Source organism: Nerophis ophidion, linkage group LG21 (genome assembly GCF_033978795.1).
Source record: "Nerophis ophidion isolate RoL-2023_Sa linkage group LG21, RoL_Noph_v1.0, whole genome shotgun sequence".
Taxonomy (NCBI): domain Eukaryota; kingdom Metazoa; phylum Chordata; class Actinopteri; order Syngnathiformes; family Syngnathidae; genus Nerophis; species Nerophis ophidion.
The window spans coordinates 8574269-8601596 of NC_084631.1; the positions used below are offsets into that span (position 1 = coordinate 8574269).

At 36.2% G+C, this 27328-nt stretch overlaps 1 protein-coding gene across 1 annotated transcript in view; it reads left to right on the top strand.

Moving 5' to 3' along the window:
- cpne4a (copine IVa) overlaps window positions 1-27328 on the top strand; it is a 69432-nt gene that overhangs the window by 34405 nt on the left and 7699 nt on the right. Inside the window, exons 5-14 of the mRNA XM_061881753.1 lie at window positions 3836-3919; window positions 4011-4100; window positions 7248-7346; window positions 19548-19634; window positions 21965-22024; window positions 22336-22469; window positions 22542-22596; window positions 23120-23171; window positions 26577-26710; window positions 26779-27015. Of these exons, the coding sequence (XP_061737737.1) occupies window positions 3836-3919; window positions 4011-4100; window positions 7248-7346; window positions 19548-19634; window positions 21965-22024; window positions 22336-22469; window positions 22542-22596; window positions 23120-23171; window positions 26577-26710; window positions 26779-27015 (1032 nt within the window). The remainder of the gene's footprint in view (window positions 1-3835; window positions 3920-4010; window positions 4101-7247; window positions 7347-19547; window positions 19635-21964; window positions 22025-22335; window positions 22470-22541; window positions 22597-23119; window positions 23172-26576; window positions 26711-26778; window positions 27016-27328) is intronic.

A 27328-nucleotide genomic window follows, 5' to 3' on the forward strand; every position in this document is an offset into this window, starting at 1 on the left:
GAGTTCAAACCCCGGCCGAGTCATACCAAAGACTATAAAAATGGGACCTATTGCTTCCCTGCTTGGCACTCAGCGTCAAGTGTTGGAATTGGGGGTTAAATCACCAAATAATTCCCGGGCGCTGCCACCGCTGCTGCTCACTGCTCCCCTCACCTCCCAGGGAGGGAACATGGGGATGGGTCGAATGCAGAGAGTTATTTCCAATTAGGTTTCCCTTGTGGATCATTAAGGTTTGTTGAAGTCTAAAGTAATTTTCTTATGTGGTGACTTCAACATTGATCTCTTGAACTTTAAAGGGGAACATTATCACAATTTCAAAAGGGTTAAAAACAATAAAAATCAGTTCCCAGTGGCTTGTTGTATTTTTTGAAGTTTTTTTCAAAATTTTACCGGTCCCGGAATATCCCTAAATAAAGCTTTAAAGTGCCTTATTTTCGCTATCTTCGAAACCACTATCCATTTTCCTGTGACGTCATACAGGGCTGCCAATACAAACAACATGGCGGTTACCACAGCAAGATATAGCGACATTAGCTCGGATTCAGACTCGGATTTCAGCGGTTTAAGCGGTTCAACAGATTACGCATGTATTGAAACAGATGGTCGGAGTATGGAGGCAGATAGCGAAAACGAAATTGAAGAAGAAATTGAAGTTATTGAGCGAATCGCTATTGACGCTATTCGGCCATAGTGTGGGTGTACCTAATGAAGTGGCCTATAGCATGGCTGCCTTATTAGCATCGCCGGTAAAATGTGCAGACCAAACGATCAGGACTTTCGCATCTTGTGACCCTGGAGCAACTTAAATCCGTCGATTGGTAAGTGTTTGTTTCGCATTAAATGTGGGTATCTAGTTTCAAATGTACATACAGCTAGCGTAAATAGCATGTTAGCATCGATCACTGGGATGCTGACTGATGGGATGTTGATATCTTCCCGTTTAGAAGAATAATTAATCCCTAATTCTCACCAAAGGTAAAAAAAAACTATCACTTACTGTACAATGTCAGCTATCACTGGAATGCTGGCTGATGGGATGTTTATATCTTCCCGTTTAGACAAGGAATTAATCATAATCCTCACGAAAGGTAAAAAAACAATCACTTACTGTACTACGTCGGCTCTCACTGGGATGGATGCTGACTGATGGGATGTTGATATCTTCCCGTCTGGAAGAATAATTAATCATAATCCTCACGAAGGGTAAAAAAACAATCACTTACTGTACTACGTCGGCTCTCACTGGGATGGATGCTGACTGATGGATGTTGATATCTTCCCGTCTGGAAGAATAATTAATCATAATCCTCACCAAGGGTAAAAAAAACCTATCACCTACTGTACAATGTCGGCTATCACTGGGATGCTGGCTGATGGGGTGTTTACGTATTCCCGTTTAGACGAGAAATTAATCATAGTCCTCACGAAGAGTCAAAAAACAATCACTTACTGTACTATGTTGGCTCTCACTGGGAGGCCGACTGATGGGATTTTTATATCTTCCTGTTTAGAGGAAGAATTAATCATAATCTACGAAGGGTTAAAAAAACCCAATCATTTACTGTACTATGTCGGCTCTCACTGGGATGCCTACTGACGGGATGCTTACATCTTCCCATTTAGATGAAGAATGAATCATAATCCTCACAAAAGGTCAAAAAACAATCACTTACTGTACTATGTCACTCTCATTGAGATGCCAACTGATGGGATGTTGATATCTTCCCGTTTAGACAAATAATTAATCATAATCCTCACAAAGGGACAAAAAAATACCACTTACTGTACCATGTCAGCTCTCACTGGGATGCCAACTGATGGGATGTTTATATCTTTCGCTTGGACGAAGAATGAATCATAATCCTCAAAAAGGGACAAAAAACTATCACTTACTGTACTATGTCAGCTCTCACTGGGATGCCAACTGATGGGATGTTTATATCTTCCCGCTTAGACGAAGAATGAATCATAATCCCCACAGAGGGTCAAAAACAATCATTTACTGTACTATGTCAGCTCTCACTGGGATGCCAACTGATGGGATGTTTATATCTTCCAGTTTAGATGAATAATTAATCCTATTCCTCACAGAGGGTCAAAAAACAATCACCTACTGTACTATGTCGACTCTCACTGGGATGGATGCTGACTGATGGATGTTGATATCTTCCCGTCTGGAAGAATAATTAATCATAATCCTCACCAAGGGTAAAAAAAAACCTCACTTACTGTACAATGTCGGCTATCACTGGGATGCTGGCTGATGGGGTGTTTACATATTCCCGTTTAGACGAGAAATTAATCATAGTCCTCACGAAGAGTCAAAAAAACAATCACTTACTGTACTATGTTGGCTCTCACTGGGAGGCCGACTGATGGGATGTTTATATCTTCCGGTTTAGAGGAAGAATTAATCATAATCTACGAAGGGTTAAAAAAAAACAATCATTTACTGTACTATGTCGGCTCTCACTGGGATGCCTACTGACGGGATGCTTACATCTTCCCATTTAGATGAAGAATGAATCATAATCCTCACAAAGGGTCAAAAAACAATCACTTACTGTACTGTCACTCTCATTGAGATGCCAACTGATGGGATGTTGATATCTTCCCGTTTAGACAAATAATTAATCATAATCCTCACAAAGGGACAAAAAAATACCACTTACTGTACCATGTCAGCTCTCACTGGGATGCCAACTGATGGGATGTTTATATCTTTCGCTTGGACGAAGAATGAATCATAATCCTCAAAAAGGGACAAAAAACTATCACTTACTGTACTATGTCAGCTCTCACTGGGATGCCAACTGATGGGATGTTTATATCTTCCCGCTTGGACGAAGAATGAATCATAATCCCCACAGAGGGTCAAAAACAATCATTTACTGTACTATGTCAGCTCTCACTGGGATGCCAACTGATGGGATGTTTATATCTTCCAGTTTAGATGAATAATTAATCCTATTCCTCACAGAGGGTCAAAAAACAATCACCTACTGTACTATGTCGACTCTCACTGGGATGGATGCTGACTGATGGATGTTGATATCTTCCCGTCTGGAAGAATAATTAATCATAATCCTCACCAAGGGTAAAAAAAAACCTCACTTACTGTACAATGTCGGCTATCACTGGGATGCTGGCTGATGGGATGTTTATATCTGCCCGTTTAGAAGCATAATTAATCCTAATCCTCACGAAGGGTCAAAAAACAATCACTTACTGTACTATGTCGGCTCTCACTGGGATGCCAACTGATGGGATGTTTATATCTTCCAGTTTAGATGAATAATTAATCCTATTCCTCACAGAGGGTCAAAAAACAATCACCTACTGTACTATGTCGGCTCTCACTGGGATGGATGCTGACTGATGGGATGTTTATATCTTCTCATGTAGACGAGGAATTAATCATAATCCTTACCAAGGGTAAACAAACAATCACTAACTGTACTATGTCGGCTCTCACTGGGATGCCAACTGTTGGGATGTTTATATCTTCCCGTTTAGAAGAATAATTAATCCTAATCCTCACGAAGGGTCAAAAAACAATCACTTACTGTACTATTTCAGCTCTCACTGGGATGCCAACTGATGGGATGTTTATATCTTCCCGTTTAAACGCGGGATTAATCATAATCCTCACGTCCTGCCACAACTCTCGCCTTAATCTGCTGGAACTCACAATAATCTGCAATGGATTTTTTTTAACACGCCTCCTGCATCGTCTAGCAACGCCCCCTCTGGTGGCGGGTGGTAAGACAACGCAGGGACGTTGTGTATTTTGTTGATGCATTTTTTCCTGTGCGTTGTTGTTGTTGTCGTTTAGGACTTCTTCACCAAGTCCGATCCATTCCTGGAGATCTATCGCCTCAACGAGGACGCCACGCTGCAGCTGGTCTACAGAACAGAGGCAGGAAATTCAGCACACACACACACACACACACACACACACATCAATGTGTCATTGTGTCACTAGTGTAATTGTGTGTTTGTTGTGTCAGACGGTGATGAACAATTTGAATCCCGTGTGGAAAACCTTCAAAGTTTCCCTCAACTCCCTTTGCAACGGAGACCACGAGCGCAAGCTGCAGGTGCACACACACACACACACGCACACACGCACACACACACACACACACACACACACACACACACACACACACACACACACACGTTTCATGGGATTGTCTGTTTGTTGGCGGCGCCTGAGCCAAAACCTCAAAAATGATGTTGGAACAGGACAAATTAAAAAATGAACGCGTAAATATTTTTAGTTGTGTGTGTTCTTGTATTTCTACACTAATTGAGACATCAAGAAGGAAAAGTAGCTTCCATATAAGGAGCGATGAACAAGTTAGGACATTAATCGTGGTCCTAATAAGAAAAACCATTGCATCTAATAGAGAATGTCTCATTTGCACAAGTGATGTGCACGCCAGTTTTCTGAGGGATCGCTTGTGCACGCCAGTTTTCCGAGACTCTGTATTTAGTTAGCGCAGGCAGCATGAAGCAGGGCTTTTATTGTGAAGATAGGAAATGTGCAGTCGGCCTTTAGAGTTTTGACGGAAGGTACGGCGCGAGAGTCTGTTGAAATAAAAAGTGTTTCTCGCCTTCCTCTCGGTCATATTTTCATGATAATGATCTTGCAGCAGCCAGCATCATCTCACAAGACCCTCCAGTACCGTGAATGTCATTTAAGTGACGTCTTGGTGAAGATTGATGATCACTCATTTTTAGGTCTATTTTTTTTAAAAGCCTGGCTGGAGATCGACTGACACCCCCACCCGCGGTCGACTGGTAGCTCGCGATCGACGTAATGGGCACCCCTGATCTATACAATTGGGAACAATCGCTGATATGTTTTCTGTTTCTGAAATATTTCAATATTTCCTTGTAAAATGTTTATTTATGTAAAACGATTAGTTTTTAATGCAAAATAGTGACATTTGTCGTATAAATTTCTGACTTTTATGACATTATTGCCAACTTTTTTGTTGCTCTTGTAAAACAGTGACATTTTTTGAGGAAAATTATGACAAAAAGTAAAATTCCAATTATTATAATAATATTGACAACATTTTAAAGTTTTCCTATGAAATTTTTACTTTTTTCGGGTGAAATAACGACCCTTCTCATAAAATTGCCAAAATGTTAAGCTTTTCTTGTAAAATTGCGACTGTTATTGAGTAAAATTCAAACTTTTATCATAAAATTCCACAAATGTTCAGTTTTTCTTGTAAAATGACGACTTTTATTATAATACTGCCAAAATGAAAAGGTTTTTTTTTTGTGAAATTGTGACCTTTTTCTTGTGAAATTACGCCGGATAGTCGAACCTCGGATTCAGGAGGAACAGTGTGGTTTTCGTCCTGGTCGTGGAACTGTGGACCAGCTCTATACTCTCGGCAGGGTTCTTGAGGGTGCATGGGAGTTTGCCCAACCAGTCTACATGTGCTTTGTGGACTTGGAGAAGGCCTTCGACCGTGTCCCTCGGGAAGTCCTGTGGGGAGTGCTCAGAGAGTATGGGGTACCGGACTGTCTTATTGTGGCGGTCCGATCCCTGTATGATCAGTGCCAGAGCTTGGTCCGCATTGCCGGCAGTAAGTCGGACACATTTCCAGTGAGGGTTGGACTCCGCCAAGGCTGTCCTTTGTCACCGATTCTGTTCATAACTTTTATGGACAGAATTTCTAGGCGCAGTCAAGGCGTTGAGGGGATCCGGTTTGGTGACCGCAGGATTAGGTCTCTGCTTTTTGCAGATGATGTGGTCCTGATGGCTTCATCTGACCGGGATCTTCAGCTCTCACTGGATCGGTTCGCAGCCGAGTGTGAAGCGACCGGAATGAGAATCAGCACCTCCAAATCCGAGTCCATGGTTCTCGCCCGGAAAAGGGTGGAACGCCATCTCCGGGTTGGGGAGGAGACCCTGCCCCAAGTGGAGGAGTTCAAGTACCTAGGAGTCTTGTTCACGAGTGGGGGAAGAGTGGATCGTGAGATCGACAGGCGGATCGGTGCGGCGTCTTCAGTAATGCGGACGTTGTATCGATCCGTTGTGGTGAAGAAGGAGCTGAGCCGGAAGGCAAAGCTCTCAATTTACCGGTCAATCTACGTTCCCATCCTCACCTATGGTCATGAGCTTTGGGTCATGACCGAAAGGATAAGATCACGGGTACAAGCGGCCCAAATGAGTTTCCTCCGCCGTGTGGCGGGGCTCTCCCTTAGAGATAGGGTGAGAAGCTCTGTCATCCGGGAGGAACTCAAAGTAAAGCCGCTGCTCCTTCACATCGAGAGGAGCCAGATGAGGTGGTTCGGGCATCTGGTCAGGATGCCACCCGAACGCCTCCCTAGGGAGGTGTTTAGGGCACGTCCAACCGGTAGGAGGCCACGGGGAAGACCCAGGACACGTTGGGAAGACTATGTCTCCCGGCTGGCCTGGGAACGCCTCGGGATCCCCCGGGAAGAGCTAGACGAAGTGGCTGGGGAGAGGGAAGTCTGGGTTTCCCTGCTTAGGTTGTTGCCCCCGCGACCCGACCTCGGATAAGCGGAAGAAGATGGATGGAGTATGTATATACCATTAATGTTGGAAATACAAATCTTTACATATCTAGAAAAGGCGGTCCTAAAGAGGTAGGCATTTTTCGAAAAAGGTAAGAAATACAAGAATGTGTGTGTGTGTGTGTGTGTGTGTGTGTGTGTGTGTGTGTGTGTGTGTGTGTGTGTGTGTGTGTGTGTGTGTGTGTGTGTGTGCGTGTGTGTGTGTGTGTGTGTGTGTGTGTGTGTGTGTGTGTGTGTGTGTGTGTGTCATGGTGACAGAGCAGGGTTTTCTTTAGCTCTTTCACAGCTCATGCATGATGGGGAAAAAAACATCATGATGATTTTTTGCTAAATGACTCAAAATCCTCGTTATCTTGACAGCCAGTTAAGTCAGGTGTTATCTCTCAGGTATGTGAACCTGAGCTTTCAACTGGAACACCAGCAGGATGCATGTTCACTTAATGAGACACCCACACACACACGCACACACACGCACACTTAGTTCACACACACACACACACACACACTTAGTACACATCCGAAAGATTCATCAGCATGTCATTAGCATATTAGCTGCAGTTTTAATAATCACAAACTCCTTGGGCTGACAATGTAGTGTGTGTGTGTGTGTGTGTGTGTGTGTGTGTGTGTGTGTGTGTGTGTGTGTGTGTGCGTGTGTGTGTGTGTGTGTGTGTCACCATCAGTGCACGGTGTGGGACTGGGACTCCAACGGTAAACACGACTACATTGGAGAATTTGAAGCCACCTTCAAGGAGATGAGAAACGCCATTGATGGACGACAGGTAGCATGTTCACTCCTTCTTCATTACTTGACTTTACACTATTTTACATGACACTGTTTTACTTTACACTATTTTAATTTACACTGCTTAACTTTACACAGTTTTATTTGACACTATTTTATTTTACACTATTTTACTTTACTTTATTTTACTTAACACTGTTTTACTTTACACAATTTTAATTTACACTGCTTAACTTTACACAGTTTTATTTTACACTATTTTACTTGACTTTAGTTTGCTTTACACTATTTTACGTAACACTGTTTTACTTTACACTGTCTTACTTTACACTGCTTAAATTTACACTGTTTTATTTTACACTATTTCACTTTACACTGCTTAAGTTTACACCGTTTTATTTTTACACTATTTTACTTTACACTAATTTACTTTATACTGTTTTACTTAACACTGTTTTACTTTACAGTATATAACATTGCACTGTTTGACTTTACAACATATAACCCTACACTGTTTTATTATACAATATAAAACATTTACACTAGTTTACTTTTCACTGTTTTACTTTACACTATTTTACATAACACTATTTTACGTAACACTATTTTACACAACAGTGTTTTACTTTACACTATTTTACACAACACTATTTTACAGAACACTATTTTACACAACACTGTTTTACTTTACACTGTCTTACATTACACTGTTTTATTTTTTACTATTTCAATTTACACTGCTTAGCTTTACACAGTTTTAGATTTACACTGTTTTACTTTACACTGTCTTACTTTACGCTATTTTACTTTACACTGTCTTACTTTACACTGTTTTACTTTACTTTATACTGTTTTACTTTACAGTATATAACATTACACTGTTTTACTTTACAATATATAACTTTACACTAGTTTACTTTTCACTGTTTTACTTTACACTGTTTTACTTTACACTATTTTACGATACACCATTTTACATAACACTGTGTTACACAACACTGTTTTACATAAAACTATCTTACTTTACACTGCTTAACTTTACACAGTTTTATTTGACACTATTTTACTTTACACTATTTTACTTTACTTTATTTTGCTTTACAATATTTCACTTAACACTGTTTTACTTTACACTATTTTACTTTACACTGTCTTACTTTACACTATTTTAATTTACACTGCTTAACTTGACACAGTTTTATTTTACACTATTTTAATTTACACTGCTTAACTTTACACAGTTTTATTTTACACTATTTTACTTGACTTTAGTTTGCTTTACACTATTTTACGTAACACTGTTTTACTTTACACTGTCTTACATTACACTGCTTAAATTTACACTGTTTTATTTTACACTATTTCATTTTACACTGCTTAACTTTACACCGTTTTATTTTTACACTATTTTACTTTACACTAATTTACTTTACTTTATACTGTTTTACTTAACACTGTTTTACTTTACAGTATATAACATTGCACTGTTTGACTTTACAACATATAACCTTACCCTGTTTTATTATACAATACATAACTTTACACTAGTTTACTTTTCACTGTTTTACTTTACACAGTTTTACACAACACTGTTTTACTTTACACTGTCTTACATTACACTGCTTAACTTTACACTGTTTTATTTTACACTATTTCACTTTACACAGTTTTAGATTTACACTGTTTTACTTTACACTGTCTTACTTTACGCTATTTTACTTTACACTGTCTTACTTTACACTATTTTACTTTACTTTATACTGTTTTACTTTACAATATATAACTTTACACTAGTTTACTTTTCACTGTTTTACTTTACAATATTTTACGATACAATATTTTACATAACACTGTGTTACACAACACTGTTTTACATAAAACTATCTTACTTTACACTGCTTAACTTTACACTGTTTTATTTGACACTATTTTACTTTACACTGTCTTACTTTACATTATTTTACTTTACCTTATTTAGCTTTACAATATTTTACTTAACACTGTTTTACCTAACACTATTTTACTTAACCTCATTTTGCTTTACAGTATTTTACTTAACACTGTTTTACTTTACAGTATATATTGTTACACTGTTTGACTTTACACTATTTTACTTTACAACATATGACCTTACACTGTTTTACATTACAATATATAACTTTACACTATTTCAATTCACACTGTTTTACTTTACAATATATAACTTTTCACTGTTTGACTTTGCAATTGACATTCACACTGTTTTACTTTTACACTATTTTACTGTACACCATTTTACTTTACACTATTTTAATGTACACTATTTAACTTTGCAACATATATCTTTACACTGTTTTACTTTACACTATTTCATTTAACACTATTTTTATTTACACAGTTTTTCTTTTACACGATTTTACTTTCCACTGTTTTCATTTCCAGTTTTTCATTTACACTATTTTACTCTGCACTAAATTTATGTGCACTATTTTATTTTAAGTACTTTGCACATTTTACTTTAAATTATTTAATTTTAAACTATCTTACTTTACAGTAATTTTCTTTGCACTATTTTACTTTGTATTCTTTTACTTAACACTATTTTAACTATGCACTATTTTACCTTATATTTTACTTAGTATGATTTAACACTATTTTACCATGCACTTTTACTTTACACTATTTTTTTTACACAAATGTACTTTGCAATATTTTACTTTTACACTATTTTACTTCACAGTATTTTACTTTGTATTATTTTACTGAGTTACTATTTTATCAATGCGCTATGTTACATTGCACTATTTTACTTTACACAATTTTACTATCACGGTATCTTATTTTACTGTATTTTACTTTGCACTATTTTACCTTGTATTGTTTTAGTTTTACATTATTTTACTTTAACACAATTTTATTTTGCTCTATTTTGACTGCACTATTTTATTTTGCACTATTTTATTTGAGACTACTTACCTGTACACTATTTTACTTTCCACTGTTTTATTCACACTATTTTAGTGGACACTATTTTTTTGTGCAATTTTTTAATTTGCACAATTTTACTTTAAACTTGTTTAGTTTGACATTATTTTAGTTTTACCTTGTCTGTCTTCACACTACTTTATTTTTACACTACAATACTTTTACAATATTTGACTTAAAAACTGTTTTACTTTTACGCTACTTTACTCTTCCAAAAGTTTATATGACACTACTTTACTTTTAAACTACACTTTTTTTAACAATTTTTTTTTATATACTATTTCCTTTTCACAGTATTTTACTTTTTAACATTTTTACTTTACACTAATTAAATCTTAAACTACTTTAAAGTACTTTACTTTTACACTATTTTTATTTCATCCATCCATTTTCTACCGCTTGTCCCTTATGGGGTCACTGGGGTGCTGGAGCCTATTTCAGCTGCACATGGGCGGAAGGCGGGGTACACCCTGGACAGACATGACTTTATTTTTTACATTATTTGTACACTAGTTTGTCCAAGTTAGTTTGAGTTAAAGGTGATCTAAGTTAGTTTAAGTTAGTCTAAGTTACTTTTGGTTAGTCTAAGTTAGTTTAAGTTTGTCTTGGTGTAAGTTTTTCCAAGTTAGTTGTAAGTAATCTAAGTTAGTCTAAGTTTGTTTAAGTTAGTCTCAGTTAGTTTGAGTTGTTTTAAATGTGTTTAAGTTTGTCTAAGTCGTTTTTTAGCTGGTCTAAATTAGTTGAAGGTAATCTAAGTTAGTACAAGTTAGTTTAGGTTATTCTACATTAGTGTAAGTTAGATTAAGTTAATCTAAATTAGTTAAAAATGTGTCTAAGTTAGTCAAATTAGTATAAGTTTTCTAAGTTAGTGTACATTTGTTTAAGTGTAAACTAGTCTAGGTTTGTCACAATTAGTTTAAGTTAGTCTAAGTTTGTCAAAGTTGGTTTAAATGAGTCTAAATTAGTCTCAGTTAGTTAAAGTTTGTCTAAGTTTGTTTTAGTTAGTCCAAATTAGTTAAAGGTAATCTAAGTGAGTTGAGTTAGTCCAAGCGAGTTTAGGTTAGTATAAGTTTATGCTTGTTTAAGTTACTCTAAGTTAGTTAAATGTGTTCAAGTTAGTCTAAGTTATTTAAGTTTGTGTAATTTTGTCTCAGTTAGTTTAGGTTTGTCTAAGAATAAAGTAGTCTAAGTTAGTTTAAGTTTGTCACAGTTAGTTTAAGTTATCAAAGTTAGTTTAAATTAGTCTGAGTTAGATTAAGTTAGTTTAGGTTTGTCTAAAATTGTTAAACTATAAGTTGGTAAAATTTAGTTCAAGTTTGTCTTAGTTATCTTAAGTTTGTCTAAGTTAGTTTAAGTTAGTCAAAGGTATTTTAGGTTGGACAATGTTAAAGTTGGTCTAAGTGAGTATATGTTTATCTAAGTTAGTTAAAGTTAGTATAAGTTAGTTAATGTTAGTTTAAGCGAGTATGTGTTAGTGTAAGTTAGTTTAAGTGAGTATACATTAGTGTAAGTTAGCCCATGTTTGTCAAAGTTAGTCTAATTGCATAAAAGTTAGTCTAAGTGAGTATACATTTGTCCAAGTGAGTATACGTGAGTTAAAGTTAGTCTAAGTTAGTTAAAGTCAGTCTGAGTATAAGTTACTCTAAGTTAGTTAAAGTTAGTATAAGTTTGTCTGTTAGTTTAGGTTAGCCTACGTGAGTATAAGTTAGTTAAAGTTAGACTAACTTATACTCAATTAGGTTAAGTTAGTTCAAGTTTGTATAAGTTAGTCTAGATTAAAGTTAGCCTAACTGAGTATAAGTTAGTTTAAGTGAGTCTAAGTAATTATATTTCGCCGAAGTGAGTATAAATGAGTCTGATTTAGGTAAAGTTAGCGCAAGGCAGTATATGTTAGCCTAAGTGAGTATAAGTTAGTCTGTTAGTTTAAGTTGGTTAAAGTTAGTTTAAATGAGTATAAGTGTGTCTATGTTAGTTTAGGTTAGTCTAAGTTACATAAAGTCATCCAAAGTGAATATAGGTTACGGTAAGTTAGTCTAAGTGAGTGTATGTTAGTCTAAAGTTAAGCTATCTTTATCTAATTTAGACTAGCTTTAACTAATTTATACACACTTAGGCTAACTTTAACTAATTTAGACTAGGTGTGTATAAGTTAGTTGAAGTTAGTCTAAGTGAGTCTGAGTGAATATAAGTTTGTATAAGTTGGTTTAGTTAAGTTAGTTAGTTAGTCTGAGTATAAGCTAGTCTATGTTAGTTAAAGTTGGCGTAAGGGAGTATAAGTTAGCCTAAGTGAGTATAAGTTAGTCTGTTAGTAAAAGTTAGTTTAAATGAGTATAAGTCGTGTCTATGTTAGTTTAGGTTAGTCTAAGTTAGATAAAGTCATCCAAAGTGAATATAAGTTACCGTTAGTTAGTCTAAGTGAGTATATGTTAGTCTAAAGTTAAGCTATCTTTAACTGATATAAACTAACTTTAGACTTCCTTAGACTAACTTTAACTATCTTATACACACTTAGGCTAACTTTAACTAATTTTGACTAAGTGTGTATAAGTTAGTTGAAGTTAGTCTAAGTAAGTGTGAGTGAGTCTGAGTGAGTATACGTTGGTTTAGTTAAGTTAGTTAAAGTTAGTCTGAGTAAGAGTTAGTCTAAGTTAGTTAAAGTTAGTCTAAATTAGTTAAAGTTCGCATACGGTAGTATAAGTTAGCCTAAGTGAGTATAAGTTAGTCTGTTGGTTTAAGTTAGTTAAAGTTAGTTTAAATGAGTATAAGTGTGTCTATGTTAGTTGAGGTTAGTCTAAGTTAAAGTCATCCAAAGTGAATAGAAGTTACCGTAAGTTAGTCTAAGTGAGTATATGTTAGTCTAAAGATAAGCTAACTTTAACTAACTTATACACACTCAGGCTATCTTTAACTAATTTTGACTAAGTGTGTATAAGTTAGTTGAAGTTAGTCTAAGTAAGTACTGTGAGTGAGTCTGAGTGAGTATAAGTGTGTATACTTTGGTTTAGTTAAGTTAAAGTTAGTCTGAGTACAAGTTAGTCTAAGTTAGTTAAAGTTAGTCCGAGTATAAGTTAGTCTAAGTTTGTTAAAGTTCACATAAGGTAGTATAAGTTAGCCTAAGTGAGTATAAGTTAGTCTGTTAGTTTAAGTTAGTTAAAGTTAGTTTAAATGAGTATAAGTGTGTCTGTTAGTTTAGGTTAGTCTAAGTTAGATAAAGTAATCCAAAGTGAATATAAATTACCGTTAGTTAGTCTAAGTGAGTATATGTTAGTCTAAAGTTAAGCTATCTTTAACTGATATAAACTAACTTTAGACTTCCTTAGACTAACTTTAACTATCTTATACACACTTAGGCTAACTTTAACTAATTTTGACTAAGTGTGTATAAGTTGGTCTAAGTAAGTGTGAGTGAGTCTGAGTGAGTATACGTTGGTTTAGTTAAGTTAGTTAAAGTTAGTCTGAGTATAAGTTAGTCTAAGTTAGTTAAAGTTAGTCTAAATTAGTTAAAGTTCGCATAAGGTAGTATACGTTAGCCTAAGTGAGTATAAGTTAGTCTGTTAGTTTAAGTTAGTTAAAGTTAGTTTAAATGAGTATAAGTGTGTCTATGTTAGTTTAGGTTAGTCTAAGTTAGATAAAGTCATCCGAAGTGAATAGAAGTTACCGTAAGTTAGTCTAAGTGAGTATATGTTAGTCTAAAGATAAGCTATCTTTAACTAACTTTAGACTTCCTTAGACTAACTTTAACTAACTTATACACACTTAGGCTAACTTTAACTAATTTTGACTAAGTGTGTATAAGTTAGTCTAAGTAAGTGTGAGTGAGTCTGAGTGAGTATACGTTGGTTTAGTTAAGTTAGTTAAAGTTAGTCTGAGTATAAGTTAGTCTAAGTTAGTTAAAGTTAGTCTAAATTAGTTAAAGTTCGCATAAGTTAGTATACGTTAGCCTAAGTGAGTATAAGTTAGTCTGTTAGTTTAAGTTAGTTAAAGTTAGTTTAAATGAGTATAAGTGTGTCTATGTTAGTTTAGGTTAGTCTAAGTTACATAAAGTCATCCACAGTTAACATAAGTTACCGTAAGTTAGTCTAAGTGAGTATATGTTAGTCTAAAGATAAGCTAACTTTAGACTTCCTTAGACTAACTTTAACTAATTTATACACACTTAGGCTAACTTTAACTAATTTTGACTAAGTGTGTATAAGTTAGTTGAAGTTAGTCTAAGTTAGTAAGTGTGTATACATTGGTTTAGTTATGTTAGTTTAAGTTAGAGTATAAGTTAAAGTTAGTCTGAGTATAAGTTAGTCTAAGTTAGTTAAAGTTGGCATACGTGAGTATAAGTTAGTCTGAGTATAAGTTAGTTAAAGTTGGTGTAAGTGAGTATAAGTTAGCCTAAGTGAGTATTAGTTAGACTGTTAGTTTAAGTGAGTATATGTTTGTCTGTTAGTTTAGGTTAGTCTAAGTTAGATCAAGTTATCTTAAGTGAGTATAAGTTAGTCTAACTTAGTTGAAATAAGCCTAAGTGAGTTTAATTTAGTCTAAGTTAGCCTGGGTGAGTTTAAGTTAGTCTGTTAGTTAAAGTTAGTTTAAATGAGTATGAGTGTGTATATGTTAGTTTAGGTTAGTCTAAGTTAGATAAAGTCATCCAAAGTGAATATAAGTTACCGTTAGTTAGTCTGAGTATATGTTAGTCTAAAGTTAAGCTATGTTTAACTGATATAAACTAACTTTAGACTTCCTTAGACTAACTTTAACTATCTTATACACACTTAGGCTAACTTTAACTAATTTTGACTATGTGTGTATAAGTTAGTTGAACTTAGTCTAAGTAAGTGTGAGTGAGTCTGAGTGAGTATATGTTGGTTTAGTTAAGTCAGTTAAAGTTAGTCTGAGTATAAGTTAGTCCAAGTTAGTTAAAGTTAGTCTTAGTATAAGTTAGTCTAAATTAGTCAAAGTTCACATAAGGTAGTATACGTTAGCCTAAGTGAGTATAAGTTAGTCTGTTAGTTTAAGTTAGTTAAAGTTAGTTTAAATGAGTATAAGCGTGTCTATGTTAGTTTAGGTTAGTCTAAGTTAGATAAAGTCATCCAAAGTGAATAGAAGTTACCGTAAGTTAGTCTAAGTGAGTATATGTTAGTCTAAAGTTAAGCTATCTTTAACTAACTTTAGACTTCCTTAGACTAACTTTAACTAACTTATACACACTTAGGCTAACTTTAACTAATTTTGACTAAGTGTGTATAAGTTAGTTGAAGTTAATCTAAGTAAGTACTGTGAGTGAGTCTGAGTGAGTATAAGTGTGTATACTTTGGTTTGGTTAAGTTAAAGTTAGTCTGAGTATAAGTTAGTCTAAGTTAGTCCGAGTATAAGTTAGTCTAAGTTAGTTAAAGTTTGCATAAGGTAGTATAAGTTAGCCTAAGTGAGTATAAGTTAGTCTGTTAGTTTAAGTTAGTTAAAGTTAGTTTAAATGAGTATAAGTGTGTCAATGTTAGTTTAGGTTAGTCTAAGTTACATAAAGTCATCCACAGTTAATATAAGTTACCGTAAGTTAGTCTAAGTGAGTATATGTTAGTCTAAAGTTAAGCTATCTTTAACTAACTTTAGACTTCCTTAGACTAACTTTAACTAACTTATACACACTTAGGCTAACTTTAACTCATTTTGACTAAGTGTGTATAAGTTAGTTGAAGTTAGTCTAAGTAAGTACTGTGAGTGAGTCTGAGTGAGTATAAGTGTGTATACTTTGGTTTGGTTAAGTTAAAGTTAGTCTGAGTATAAGTTAGTCTAAGTTAAAGTTCGCATAAGGTAGTATAAGTTGACCTAAGTGAGTATAAGTTAGTCTGTTAAAGTTAGTTAAAGTTAGTTTAAATGAGTATAAGTTTGTCTATGTTAGTTTAGGTTAGTCTAAGTTAGATAAAGTCATCCACAGTTAATATAAGTTACCGTAAGTTAGTCTAAGTGAGTATATGTTAGTCTAAAGTTAAGCTATCTTTAACTAACTTTAGACTTCCTTAGACTAACTTTAACTAACTTATACACACTTAGGCTAACTTTAACTAATTTTGACTAAGTGTGTATAAATTAGTTGAAGTTAGTCTAAGTAAGTAAGTGTGTATACATTGGTTTAGTTATGTTAGTTTAAGTTAGAGTATAAGTTAAAGTTAGTCTGAGTATAAGTTAGTCGAAGTTAGTTAAAGTTAGTCTTAGTATAAGTTAGTCTAAATTAGTTAAAGTTCGTATAAGGTAGTATAAGTTAGCCTAAGTGAGTATAAGTTAGTCTGTTAGTTTAAGTTAGTTAAAGTTAGTTTAAATTACCGTACGTTAGTCTAAGTGAGTATATGTTAGTCTAAAGATAAGCTATCTTTAACTAACTTTAGACTTCCTTAGACTAACTCTAACTAACTTATACACACTTAGGCTAACTTTAACTAATTTTGACTAAGTGTGTATAAGTTAGTTGAAGTTAGTCTAAGTAAGTACTGTGAGTGAGTCTGAGTGAGTATAAGTGTGTATACTTTGGTTTGGTTAAGTTAAAGTTAGTCTGAGTATAAGTTAGTCTAAGTTCGCATAAGGTAGTATAAGTTAACCTAAGTGAGTATAAGTTAGTCTGTTAGTTTAAGTTAGTTAAAGTTAGTTTAAGTGAGCATAACTTTGTCTATGTTAGTTTAGGTTAGTCTAAGTTACATAAAGTCATCCACAGTTAATATAAGTTACCGTAAGTTAGTCTAAGTGAGTATATGTTAGTCTAAAGTTAAGTTATCTTTAACTAACTTTAGACTTCCTTAGACTTCCTTAGACTAACTTTAACTGACTTATACACACTTCGGTTAACTTTAACTAATTTTGACTAAGTGTGTATAAGTTAGTTGAAATTAGTCTAAGTAAGTAAGTGTGTATACGTTGGTTTGGTTAAGTTAGTTAAAGTTATTTTGAGTATAAGTTAGTTAAAGTTAGTCCGAGTATAAGTTAGTTAAAGTTAGTCTGAGTATAAGTTAGTTAAAGTTGGCATAAGTGAGTATAAGTTAGCCTAAGTGAGTATAAGTTAGACTGTTAGTTTAAGTGAGTATACGTTCGTCTATGTTAGTGTAGGTTAGTCTAAGTTAGATCAAGTTATCTTAAGTGAGTATAAGTTAGTCTAACTTAGTTGAGATAAGCCTAAGTGAGTATAATTTAGTCTAAATTAGCCTGAGTGAGTTTAAGACGGCGTAGTTGTGGGAGTTCAGTTAGCGCTGAGAGCACTAGTTAGTAGAGTAAGTAGAAGTCAGCAGAGAGAAAAGCAAGATGAGGGATGTTAGGTCGCAGAGAGGAGATCAACTGCAACTTTGGGACCTCATATAGCGCCATCTTCTGCTACTTGTCGAAAGGCGGAGCAATTCTTTTTCGGCAGCAGAAGCAATTTAACGAGCGACTGGGCAAGCCCGGACTGAGACCACTTTGATATCCTGAAGCCAGGAGACCGTGGTGACAATTTGAGAGCAGGCCCACGGTCTACGCCTCCTGGCGGGACACACGCTGGCTTTTATTTTGAAGAGACATGTTGGCGGCGGGAAAGCACGCCGGTCTCGTTAAGCGTGTTCAGTGGAATCTTCCAGCGCTCGCCAGCTGACGGCTGCGGCAGGCAGGAAGCGCCAATTAGTAACGAGAAGCGTTTGAAGACGCACTTTGGCGGGGTGGCGTGATGCAATTAGCGCACGCCGGCGGGGAGGCGGGGCTTACTCGGTTGCCATGAGACAGGGAGGAGGCAGTTGCTGATACGCGAACAAACCAGATGTGAAAGCCAGCTAATTATTTCACACGCTAGTTCAGGGGTCACCAACGCGGTGCCAGGTCGCCCGTAAGGACCAGATGAGTCGCCCGCTGGCCTGTTCTAAAAATAGCTCAAATAGCAGCACTTACCAGTGAGCTGCCTCAATTTTTTAAATTGTATTTATTTACTAGCAAGCTGGTCTGGCTTTGCTGGACATTTTTAATTCTAAGAGAGACAAAACTCAAATAGAATTTGAAAATCCAAGACAATATTTTAAAGACTTGGTCCTCACTTCCATCCATCCATTTTCTACCGCTTATTCCCTTTTTGGGGTCGCTGGTGCCTATCTCAGCTACAATCGGGCGGAAGGCAGGGTACACCCTGGACAAGTCGCCACCTCATCGCAGGGCCAACACAGATAGACAGACAACATTCACACAATTCATTTATTTTTTTACGTTGCTTCTTATAACTTTCAGAAAGACAATTTTAGAGAAAAAATACAACCTTAAAAATGATTTTAGGATATTTAAACACATATACCTTTTTACCTTTTTAAATTCCTTCCTCTTCTTTCCTGACAATTTAAATCAATGTTCAAGTAAATTTATTATTGTAAAGAATAATAAATACATTGTAATTTAATTATTCATTTTAGCTTCTGTTTTTTCGATGAAGAATATTTGTGAAATATTTCTTCAAGCTTATTATGATTAAAATTCCCCCCAAAAATATTCTGGAAAATCTAGAAAATCTGTAGAATCAAATTAAAATCTTATTTTGAATTTCTTTTAAAATTTTTGTTCTGGAAAATCTAGAAGAAATAATGATTTGTTTTTGTTAGAAAAATAGCTTAGTCCAATTTGTTATATATTCTAACAAAGTGTAGATTGGATTTTAACCTATTTAAAACATCTCATCAAAATTTTAAAATTAATCTTAATCAGGAAAAAATACAAATGATGTTCCATAAATTATTTTTTTTTATTTTTTCAAAACGATTAGAATTAACTAGTTTTTTCTCTTCTTTTTTTTCGGTTGAATTTTGAATTTTAAAGAGTCAAACTTGAAGATAAACTACATTTCAAAATTTCATTTTTTTCCTATTTTATCCTCTTTTAAACCGTTCAATTAAGTGTTTTTTTTTCCATCATTTATTCTCTACAAAAAACCTTCCGTAAAAGGAAAAAAAATGTACGACGGAATTACAGACAGAAATACCTATATATATATATATATATATATATATATATATATATATATATATATATATATATATATATATATATATATATATATTTGTTAAAGGTAAATTGAGCAAAGTGGCTATTTCTGGCAATTTATTGAAGTGTGTATCAAACTGGTAGCCCTTGGCATTAATCAGTACCCAAGAAGTAGCTCCTGGTTTCAAAAAGGTTGGTGTTAGCATGCTGCGCTAGGTGTTAGCATGCTAACAGCGAGCCTTGACAAAGAAGCGGTGGCGTGCATGACCATGTGTGTGCTACCACCTGTGTGTGCTACCACCTGTGTGTGCAGGTGCAGTGGCCCTGCATCAACTCCAAATACAAAGTGAAGAAGAAGACCTACAAGAACTCTGGCATCGTCATCCTCAACCAGTGCAAGGTCTTTCTTCTTCTTGGCCCTCAGACAGGAAGTGGTAGATTAGCTTTGTGTGTTGGGTGTGATGTCACTGGGGCGGGAGGCGTGTAGCGCTCCACTAATGGGTAGAAGGGCGTGGTGAAAAGGGGGAGGGGCTAAGTGGGCGGAGTAAGAAGACAGAATGAGAGCAGCTTACATCTTTAATGATGTGCAGGTGAGGATGACTCCTCTGCCTTCATCACCTGACTGGCTTTCTTTCTTTACTTCCTTGCCTTCCATTCTTACTTCCTACTTTCCTTATTTCCTCCTTTTCTTACCTCATCCTTTCCTCTTTTTTTCACTCCCTCTTGTCCTTACTTTCTGCCTTCTATTTCCTCCTTTCCTTACTTCTTGCTTACCTTATGTCCTCTTTTCTTTCTTTCCTCTTTCTCGTACTTTCTGCTTTCTATTTCCTCCTTTCTTTACTTATTTCCTGCTTTCCTTATTTCCTCCTTTACTTATTTCCTTACTTCCTGCTGTCCTTTCTTCTTACTTTCCCCATTCCTCCTTTCTTTACTTCTTTCCTCCTTTCTTTACTTATTTCCTGCTTTACTTCTTTCTTTACTTCCTGCTGTCCTTTCTTCTTACTTTCCCCATTCCTCCTTTCTTTACTTCTTTCCTTCTTTATAATTTACTTTTTTATTTCCTCCTTTACTTACACCCTTCTGTTCTTTACCTCCTTATTTTCCTTTCCTAAATATCCTCTTTCCCATATTTCCTAATTTACTCCTTTTGCCTTATTTGCTACTTTTTTTATTTCCTTCTTTTACTTACTTTTTTTATTTGTTCTCTTATTTCCTCCTCTAACGTCCTACTTTGTCCCTACTTCACTTCTTTCTGCCTTTTTTAAATTATTATTTTATTTCTTCCTTCTCATATTTCCTAATTTCTTCCTTCTTCACAACTGGCTTCCCTTGTTTACTTTTCCTTTTCCTTATTTCCTCTTGTCTTTTTTCTTATTTCCCTTTTCCCCTATTTCCTCCTTTCTTTACTTCTTCCTTTCTTTATTTCTTACTCTCTTTTTTCTCCTTTCCTTACTTCCTAATTTCCTTAATTCCTCCTTCTCTTTTGTCTTCTTTTCCTAACTTCCTAATTTCCCTTTCTTGGTACTTATTTCCCACTTCCCTTATTTCCACATTTCTCTACTTCTTCTTTTATTTCTTACTGTTCTTATGTCCTTCCTTTACTTACTAATTTACTTAATTGTTCTCTTATTTCGCTCTTTCCTCCTTCTCTTACTTCCTACTTTGTCCACACTTCACTTATTTCTGCCTTTTTGTTACTCCCTTTTTTATTTATTCCTTCTCTTATTACCTAATTTCTTCCTTTTTCACAACCGGCTTCCTTTCTTTACTTTTCCCTTTCCTAATTTCCTCTTGTCTTTTTTCTTACTTTCCTTATTTACCTCTTGCCCTATTTCTTCCTTTGTTTACTTCTTCCTTTTCTTATTTCTTACTTTTTTTCTCCTTTTCTTACTTCCTAATTTCCTAAATTCCTCCTCCTCTTTTGTATTCTTTTACTAACTTCCTCATTTCCCTTTCTTGGTACTTATTTCCCACTTCCCTTATTTCCCCATTTCTTTACTTCTTCTTTTATTTCTTATTTCCTTCTTTTACTTACTGATCTATTTACTCGTTGTCTTATTTCCTGCTTTCCTCATTTCCTCCTCTAACTTCCTACTTAGTCCCAACTTCACTTTTTTCTGCCTTTTTTCTTACATCCTCTTTTATTTCTTCCTTCTCTTATTTCCTAATTTCCTCCTTTTTCACAACCGTCTTCCTTTCTTTACTTTTCCCTTTCCTTATTTCCTCTTGTCTTTTTTCCCTACTTTCCTTATTTCCCTTTTGCCCTATTTCCTCCTTTGTTTACTTTTTCCTTTCCTTATTTCTTACTTTTTTTTTCTCCTTTCCCTTATTTCCTAATTTCCTTAATTCCTCCTTCTCTTTTGTCTTCTTTTCCTAACTTCCTCATTTCCCTTTCTTGGTACTTATTTTCCACTTCCCGTATTTCCACATTTCTTTACTTCTTTTATTTATCACTTTTCTTATTTTCTCCTAACTTCTTCTTTTACTTGCAGAATTCCTTATTTCATTGTTCACTTTCATCCTATTATCCTTCTTGCCTCCATGCCAACATGTGCTTGTGTGTGTTGGGGGATGAGGGTTACACAGGAAGTGAGGTCATTCCCAGGTAGGGAGTGACTCCCATTGTCTACCTTAGATGATGTGACAGCATCCTGGTCACTCACTATATTGGTGAACGACTTGATTGGTTTCCAACCGAATTAATGATGTGACTTCTTATGATGTCCACAGATCATCAAGATGCACTCCTTCCTAGACTACATCATGGGCGGATGCCAGATTCAGTTTACCGTAAGCACACATCCAGGTCAACGTCCTGCTTTTTATTCCGTCACCCTGCCCCCCCCCAGTACGGATGGTGTTGCCATGGATACAGTAACCATGGCAACCCCATCCGCCGCCCGGGCCGGCCGAGTAGCCCAGTTATTTCCACGGACCCTCAATGTCGTTAGAACGCACCCCCCCCCCCCCCCCCACACTTCCCCTTTTAGTGAGGCTGCAGGAGAACCAGGTCACTGCTTTTGACTGAGGGGGAGGACCTTTCAAAATAAAAGTCCAAGTCCAGAAAGTTCAGTCATCGTCTGATTGGTTCTTTACTTCAGGTCGCCATCGACTTCACGGCGTCCAACGGCGACCCCCGCAACAGCTGCTCACTGCACTACATCCACCCGTACCGACCCAACGAGTACCTGAAGGCGCTGGTGGCGGTCGGCGAGATCTGCCAGGATTACGACAGGTGCGCCGTGCGGTCACATGTCAGGAAGTCATCACTTCACGAACTCCTTGACACTCGTCTTTCTCCTTTCAGCGACAAAATGTTCCCGGCGTTCGGCTTTGGTGCTCGCATCCCACCTGACTACCAGGTAAGTTCCCGCAGACACACCTTCCCATCATGCAATGGGGCTCAACACCCCTGCTGGTCAAGTGTGACATGACAGCAGCGTGCATCACATGATGAACGACTTGACCTGCAGAGCAGGAGAGTACACTTCTACTTGCACTTTACAACATCCAGACTAGCGACCTGCCTACATGGCGGCCATCTTGGTGGGGGCAAAATGCCCAATAAAGACAATGGACGTAAAGTCAAAATAAAATATAACTTGCTCATTTCTCAAACGATTTTCATGCTGTTTACTTTAATATGCACATATATGTACATATATCTATACATATATATTGTATCTATAAATATATATATACACACATATATATTTGTAAATATATATATAGACATGTATACATACTGTACATATGTACATATATATATATATAATTTTTACCTCAAATTATACTTTGCCCCCACTAGCTTAGCCTCGCCGTTGGCAAGCATATCAAAGGGGCGTGTCCTATCTACATATTCATGTCTATACCCCTCCCATCCAGGTCTCACACGACTTTGCGGTGAATTTCAACGAGGACAACCCTGAGTGTGCAGGTAAGAGCTTTTGTGACAAAGGCCGCATTTTGAGAATGAGAATGAAATTGATGAGAACGATGAAGATGATCAGAACGGCGGTGAGGATGACAATGACGAAGGGGATAATGATGAAGATAAAGAATTATGATGAAGATGTAAATTATATTATTGAGGATAATTACAATGACAAAAGTGATTATGAGAATGATCATATAAAGAATGATGACAATGATGTTAAGGGATGATTAGAATAATGATAATGATTAGAATGCCGGTGTTGAGAATAACGATAACGATTGGGATGCTGACAATGATAACATTTAGAATGATTAAAATGACGACAGTGAAAATGACAATGATGAAAACAATGAGAATGATGTTGAGGATGATTATAATGATGAAGATTTAAATAATGATGATAAAAAAGATAATATTGGGATGTTGACAATGACAATGTTAAGAGTGATTAAAATGAGAAAAATTCAAATGAGTTTGATGATGCAATAATGATGAAAACAATGATGTTGGCCATGATTATAATGATGACGAAACTTACAATAATTAGAATGACGAAAATGATAATGAGGATGGGAATGATAATGCAATAAGCAGGAGAATGAGAATTTTGTTATAAGAATTACAATGATGTGGAGACTGATTAGAATAATTAGACTAATAATGAGAATGAAAATGAGGATGAGGGTAAGAATGATGTCGGGACGTTGATTGAAAGAAAATGATAATGATGAGGATAATAATGATTACACTGGAGCGACGGAAGTCATAATGAGAATGATGATATAATAACGACGAAAAGGATTAAAATGTTGATGATGATGAGAATGATGAGAATGATGGTGTTGAGGATGATTTAAATACTGATGAGGATGAAAATGATAATGGTTAAGATGCTCATCATGATAATGTTTAGGTTTAGGATGATTGGAATGACAAATATGATAATGAGGACTAAAATGATAATGCGATAATGATCAAAACAATAATGATGAATATAAGGATGATGATTAGAATGATGAAGATGATGACAATGAGGACGGCGATGATTGTTGAGGATGATTAAAATAATGAAAGTGTCAGAGTAGAATGACAAAGGTGATGATGAGGACGAGAACGATGGTTCATTAATGATGAGAATGACGTTTATAAGGATGACAATGATCATTAATCATTAATGATGAGAATGACGTTTATAAGGATGACAATGATCATTAATCATTAATGATGAGAAGGACGTTTATAAGGATGACAATGATGTTGAGGAAGATTACAATAATGTGAGTGATGGATCACGGAGAATAATAAGGTTGTGAATGAGGAGGAGGATTAAATAAAATGGAGATGAGAATGATGATGAGAATGAGGAATGGTGGTGTTGAGGAGGATTAGAAAAATGATGAGGATGATGGTGTAGAAGATGATGATAACAATGATGGAGGAGAGATGAGTATGATGATGGTGAGAATAACAATGATTATGATGATACCTATGAAGGTTCTCATCCATCCAGGTCTTTGTCATCTCAGGTCTAGACTAGTGTAGATCTAGATTGGTCAGATCTAGTCCCCTAGACTGGATCCAGACTAGATCTGACCAATCTAAGTCTATGAGCACAAACTGATGAAGCCGACTTGGATTGAACGCCCTGATGTGATTATGATAATAGGCATGAGATAATTAAAATGACAAAGGTGATAATAGGACTAATGAGATGATGATGATGAGAATGATTAAAAGGATGACAATTATGTTGGCGATGATTAGAATGATGATAATTTACATAACGATGAGGATGAAAATGACATGTGTAGGATGATTGGAATGACGAAAGTGATCATAAGGATGAGAATGAAGATTTAATAATGATGAAAATGAGATTGATGAGAATGATTATAAGGAAGACAAAAATGTTGAGGATGAGGATGATGACAGTGATGATGACCATGAGCATGAGAATGATGATGAAAATTATAGGAATGTGACATTTGAAGATTAAAAGGAGGATAAGGATAATTAGGTTGATGATGATAATAATTATTAGATTAGGTTTGTGTAACTGAGGATGAGAATGATAGGGGGGATGATGAGTAGGAGGAAAATAATGATGACAATAATGATGATGATGCTGAGCATGAGATGATTAGAATAAAAAAAGTTGAAAATAAGAATAATGAGATGATAATGATGACAATGATGTTGACCAAGATTAGAATATTGATGATTTAAACAATGATGAGAATGGAAATGATAATGATTACGATTCTGATACTGATAATGTGTAGGATGATTAGAATGACAAAAGTGATAATGAGGATGAGAATGTTAGGACGACTAGAAAATAATGATAATGATGAGAAGGGTGATATTGAGGAACGTAATGAAGGAGGGCGGAAATAATGAAATAGTGATGAGGATTACAATGAGGATGAGAATGATGTGGGGACGATGAATAGGATGAGAGGGAGGGTGACAATGAGGATGAAAAAGATGATCAAAAATAATTAGGTTGATGATGGTCGTAAACTTAATGTTGGACTAGATTTGTGTAGCTGATGAAGATGAGAATGATTAGGATAGAATAGAATAGAATGAACTTCATAGTCATTATTAGGATGATAAAGATGATGATAATGAGGTTATTGATGAGAATGATGAGTTTGATGACGATCCGGACGATAGTGAAGATGATGAGAAGGATTGTAAGGATGAAATGACCGTCATGAAGATGATGAGAATCATGAGGTGGTTCATAATCATAATGATAGGAATAATGATAAGGTTGACGATGATGAGGAGGTTGATGATGAGCCTGATGATAGTGATGATGATGAGGATTATAAGGATGAAAATGACCATTATGAAGATGATGAGAATGATGAGAAAGTAAAAGTGGTCTGAGTAGGAGCAGGTCCTGCATGAAGACCAGATGGTGAGTGCTGATGGTGTGTCCAGGTATCCAGGGCGTGATGATGATGATGATGATGATGATGAGGATTAAAAGGATGAAAAGGACCATTATGAGAATGATGAGAAAGTAAAAGTGGTATGAGTAGGAGCAGGTCCTGCATGAGGACAGGATGGGGACTGCTGATGTTATGTCCAGGTATCCAGGGCGTGATGATGATGATGATGAGGTTGATGAGGATTATAAGGATGAAAAGGACCCTTATGAGAATGATGAGAAAGTAAAAGTGGTCTGAGTAGGAGCAGGTCCTGCATGAAGACCAGATGGTGGGTGCTGATGGTGTGTCCAGGTATCCAGGGCGTGATGATGATGATGATGATGATGGTGAGGATTATAAGGATGAAAAGGATCATTATGAGAATGATGAGAAAGTAAAAGTGGTCTGAGTAGGAGCAGGTCCTGCATGAAGACCTGATGGCGAGTGCTGATGGTGTGTCCAGGTATCCAGGGCGTGGTGGAAGCCTACCAGGCCTGCCTTCCCAAGCTGCAGCTGTACGGGCCCACCAACATCGCTCCCATCATCCACAAGGTGGCGCACTCGGCCTCGCAGGAAGTGCACACCAAGGAGGCCATGGTAGGACCCGGGTGGTGGTGGTGGTGGTGGTGTTGGTGGTGGTAGTGAGCGTGCATGTGTGCCGGCAGCAATACTTCATCCTGCTCATCCTCACCGACGGCGTGATCACGGACATGGCGGACACCAGGGAGGCCATCGTGCAGGCGTCACACCTGCCCATGTCCGTCATCATGGTGGGCGTGGGCAACGCCGACTTCAGTGACATGCAGATGCTGGACGGGGATGATGGCATCCTGCGCTCGCCCAGAGGAGAACCTGTCTTCAGAGACATCGTGCAGTTTGTCCCTTTCCGCAACTTCAAGCATGTGAGTCAGCGCACACACACACTCTTTTCTTCTCCTCCTTCTCCTCTTTATCTTCATCTTCCCTTTCTTCTTCCTCTTCTCCTTTTTCTTTGTTCTTTTTCTTCTTCCTCTTTTTTCTTCTCCCTCTTCTCCTTTTGTCTTCTTCTTCTTCCTCCATCTCCATCTTCCTTTTGTTCTTCTTATTCTTCCTCCTTTTCCTTCTTCCTCTTCTCCATTTTTTTCTTCTCCTTCTTCTTCTTCTCCTTTTCTTCTTCCTCCTTCTCCCCCTTCCTTTTGTTCTTCTTATTCTTCCTCTTTCTCCCTCTTCATTTCC